The following is a 4,366-nucleotide window of genomic DNA, read 5'->3' as shown; positions in this document are numbered from 1 at the left end:
TAGAGTTGGAGTATTGTAATGGTGATGGTCCGTGAAATGTATAAGGGGTGTGTTTTGTTGGCTTTTTGGTGTGATTTATCTTTTATTGGACTGACTGTATAGTTGGGAGAGATGTTCAGTTAGCTTTCAAGTGCACAGTGCACGATTCTGCCTTGAACTAGAAGGCATCTTGAGGTCCCTTCAAGCCCTGCTTTTCTATGATTCTTTCAGTTACTTTTCACCAAACTGCTGATGTAAAGATGTGCACTCTTCTTATTAGAAAATAGAATCTGTGAAGTTACAACAGAATAGACTCTTAAACAATAAAATGTCTAATCCTGTTAGGTGATGAAGTCCCTCTAGAACTGGGCGTTGCTCAAAGAATTTCAGGCTCAGATCTGAGAGTGTGTGGGTTGGCAATGGGTAGAGGAAGATTGGCTTCTTGTTGCTTGCACTTTAGTGCCTTAGAAGTACCAACTGCAAAATTTTAAAGTACATATTTGCAAAAGCTATTTCTGAAATTGTTTGATAAATCTTTAAGATGAGAGAGTTTATAGTTCTAACATATGTCTCACTTTACTTTTTTTCTCCAGTTGGTGTTATCCGCTGTCCAATTTGTGGTCAGGAATGTGCAGAGAGACACATCATAGATAATTTTTTTGTAAAGGATACCACAGAGGTTCCTAGTAGCACAGTGGAAAAGTCAAATCAGGTGAGTGCATGAAAATGACTTCAGAACCCTTTGGATGCCTTTATATGCTCCTCAACTTCTAGCTGTGTGGACTTTTTGTTTTATTTTCTTTTGGGGTAGGAAAAGCATTAAAATAGATTAGATATGCACCATATTTTATAACTGCCATAGGAAATCAGTTAAAGTGTACCAGGAGTGATTTATTTAAAACTGTTCTTAAATTGCTGAAATGAATTGACCATATGAGTGAAATTTCCTGAGCCCAAGAGAGAACATTTTCAGTGGAAGCCGCTGAACTACGGAATTCTTACCACAAGAAACCAGAATGACCCCAGTGTAATTGACCTTGATGTAAAACTCAGTTTCTTTGGTCAGGAAGGGGAAAATAAAACCTTATAAACATTGGTGAAACATGATACTAAATAGCTGGATATTCTGTCATTAAACAAGAGGTTCTCAAATTTCATAGTGGAAAGTACTTCCCTTTCCTTTGGCAATCATATATAGGGTTGGGTATTTGACTAGTCAAATAAAGTTCAGTCAATTGACTAGTAAAATATTGGTCAAAAATTGGAGGGAAAAAAGCCAGTAGGTCCAAATAATACACAGAAAAAGCACAAACTTTCCATTAGGAAAGGTGTAAAAAAGCAATAAAAATCGTATTTCTGTCAAGAAATGTAAGGTTTTTTCGTAAAATTGCTATAATCTTTGACCAGTCAAAAATATGCAGTTGGTTGACCAGCTTGCTAACCCTAATCACATAACATCGCTGTGGCAACAACAGGAATTGCAAACATGGAAAAAATCTACTGTGTTTGCAGTTTTTTTCAGCACATTTTAGCAACTGGATATAAAAAAGGCAACAACAATTGAACAGTTAGGTCTGTACAGGACCAAAACTTACGAACATCTGTAGTCAAAATATTTCTGTCCTTCACTGTGAGTTAATAGGAAGATAAAGTATGTATGTTTTGTAAATTAGTTTGTTGGAAATAACTTTTTCATTCATTTAAGCCCTTTAAACATAGGTGCTTTCTTCATAATGGCTTCCAAAAACGGTTACTTTTCCAACGCTACAAGAAATTTTGAAGTGAGATCCTAACTGCAAGGACATTTGAACAATGTTCTTTACCAATGTTTTACTTGAAAGCATCCATTTTTACTTTCCTCTTATAAGCAGAATATTATAAGTCTTGATGTATTTTGTATATAGGCAGCCTCTAAGTCTTATGCAATATAGGGTATGAGTCTGAATCAACTACTAAGGGAATGATAGAGATTAATGTCATGTCACCTATTCCATGGCAACTGGCCATGCACATGCACTCTTTTTGCTCTTGTCTTGGAGTAACGAAAGCTAAACTGCAGTTACCCTCAGAGGTAATTTTTAATAGATTACCCTACATTTACAGCAGGGTAAGAGTTTATACAGAGGCATTTACCAGACAGTAATTTGTGCCGTAAGTACCTACCCTCATTTATCTTTCATGCCCATAATCTTTTTGACTTCTAATAGAGTGGGAAGATTTAGGTTTAAAGCAACCAAAAGCCTGCCTGCCCTGTGGGGGGGGGTGGGAGTAGGGGGGTTTGCAAGGGAGGTGCAAAGCATCCTGGGATGCTGGGGGGGGGCCTGTTAATTAAATTGAATCTGGAGGGGATCTAGACAGAAATTCAGTAAACTGATTTAACCTAAATCAGTTAAGTCTGGTACTACATCCATCCAGGTTTATCTTAAAACCAGTTTGGGACATTTTGAAAACAGTTTGTGTGCATTGAACTTCCGTTGTGTTACAGATTTGAAACAGTTTCCAATCACTTTTACTAATTTATGTGTAATTTCTGCCTCTAATCCAGGTGATTTGGGGGAGAGCTCAAGGACCATGGAGAATTCATTTCCTTTGTGTAGGAATAAAATCTTTCTTTGACAAGAAATATTTGGTTGTATGCTAATACCCAAATAATCTTTCACACTTAATGAGGGTCACAGCTGTACTTGAAAGGTGGCCCTGTAAATGTTTAATCATTGAATTTGATTGGGAAGGAAGATGAGATAAGTTCTTCATAGAACTCTGAAGTTTTCTATAACACAGAAGCAATTTCTCTTTACTTCATACCATGCCATGTCCAGCTCTCTCACTGTGTGTTATGACAGGTTCCCTAACATGTTAGTGCAGAGAGTTACCATGGTTGTACCATGTATGGGTATAAACCTAAAATAGTCCAATGTTTTACTTGTTCAGTTTAGTGAGATACGTAAGAGGTATCTGGAACCTGCTTGGCTGATTTGTTCCAAAATAAGTAGCAATAGTTCATTGTAATAAAACCCTTCACAGAACTAGTTAGATCCTGTAGCTGTACAATGTGGCAGTTCCATGTAAAAAAAAAAAAAAAAAAAAAAGATTGTTACATTTACTGTGCAAAGAGTCTAATCTTCTGGAAACATTGTTTCATACTCAAGGATGATGAAGCATCTTTTTGTAGTCTTCTGAACAATAAATATATTGTGTGACAGTCTCCCCTCTCTGAGGGTAGGTTCTTAGACAGAGTGCAGGACCTCCATCTAACCCAGGAGGTGCACAGCCCCACCAGGGGGGACGCCTTGTTGGACCTAGTGCTGGCCACGGGTGATGAGCTGGTGAGGGTGCTGCAGGTGCTCGACCACCTGGGCGACAGTGATCATCGCCTGCTGGAATTCACCATCCAGCGCAAGGTGGCAAAGGCATGCAGTAAGGCAGCGGCCCTGGATTTTAGGAGGGCAAATTTCAACTAGCTAAGGAGGATAGTTGGGGAAGCACAGAGGTCCCGGAGGGGACGGGAGACAGGTGTCCAAGGAGAGTGGTTGCTCCTCAAGGAGACGATCGTCCAAGCCCAAAGGAAAGTAATCCCAACGAGGATCAAAGGGAGCAGGAGGGCGCATAAGCCCCCATGGCTCACCAAAAGCATCCGGGAATGTCTCCTTGCTAAAAAGGTGGCTTACACCCAATGGAAAGAAGGGGTCATCACCAAGGAGGGCTATTCTGCAGTTGCTCGGGGATGTAGGGGGGTAATTGGGAAGGCCAAGGCAGAGATGGAACTGGGACTAGCTTCCCAGATTAAGGACAATAAGAAGTCTTTTTTTAAATACATAGGGGGTAAAAAGAAGGTCCCGGGTAATGTGGGGCCCTTGCAGGACGCGTTGGGAAACTTGGTCGTCATGCCAGACGACAAAGCTAACATGTTTAACGATATCTTTGCCTCCGTCTTCCTAAGTAGGGACCAGAACAGCAACCTCCCTCCTGGGCCCCCTTCGGGTCCCGGGGGAGGTACACTTCAGCCAAGGGTTAGCGAGGACTTAGTTAGGGAGCTTCTGGAGGGGCTGGACGTTATCAAGTCAGCCGGTCCAGATGATCTCCACCCTAGAGTTCTAAAGGAACTGGCCGAGGTCATTGCAGGTCCCCTGGCACGGCTTTACGGGCACTTGTGGTGCACTGGAGAGGTGCCGGAGGACTGGAAGAGGGCCAATGTGTTTCCAATCTTCAAAAAAGGGAGGAAGGAGGACCCGGGAAACTATAGGCCAGTTAGTCTTACCTCGATCCTAGGCAAGCTGTTTGAGAAAATAATTCTGGCACACATCCAGGAGGGGCCAGCAAGGGACTGCATGCTTAGGGGCAATCAGCATGGGTTCATCAGTGGCAGGTCCTGTCAAACCAATCTGGT

General features: G+C 41.5%; 1 protein-coding gene across 2 annotated transcripts in view; it reads left to right on the top strand.

Annotated features, from left to right (window-relative positions):
• Window positions 1-505: 505 nt before the first annotated feature.
• The window catches only part of TRIM24 (tripartite motif containing 24), a 76,297-nt gene continuing 72,436 nt past the window's right edge, over window positions 506-4,366 (top strand). For both annotated transcript variants that reach the window (XR_002096903.1, XM_019515397.1), the window contains exon 1: window positions 506-691. Coding sequence is in view for 1 of the 2 variants with exons in the window: in XM_019515397.1 (XP_019370942.1) it covers window positions 521-691 (171 nt within the window). In the remaining variant the exon portion in view is untranslated. The remainder of the gene's footprint in view (window positions 692-4,366) is intronic.

The sequence above is a fragment of the Gavialis gangeticus genome, unplaced genomic scaffold (assembly GCF_001723915.1).
Source record: "Gavialis gangeticus isolate Ggan-Ray unplaced genomic scaffold, GavGan_comp1, whole genome shotgun sequence".
Taxonomy (NCBI): domain Eukaryota; kingdom Metazoa; phylum Chordata; order Crocodylia; family Gavialidae; genus Gavialis; species Gavialis gangeticus.
This window is presented reverse-complemented; position numbering and strand designations above follow the sequence as displayed.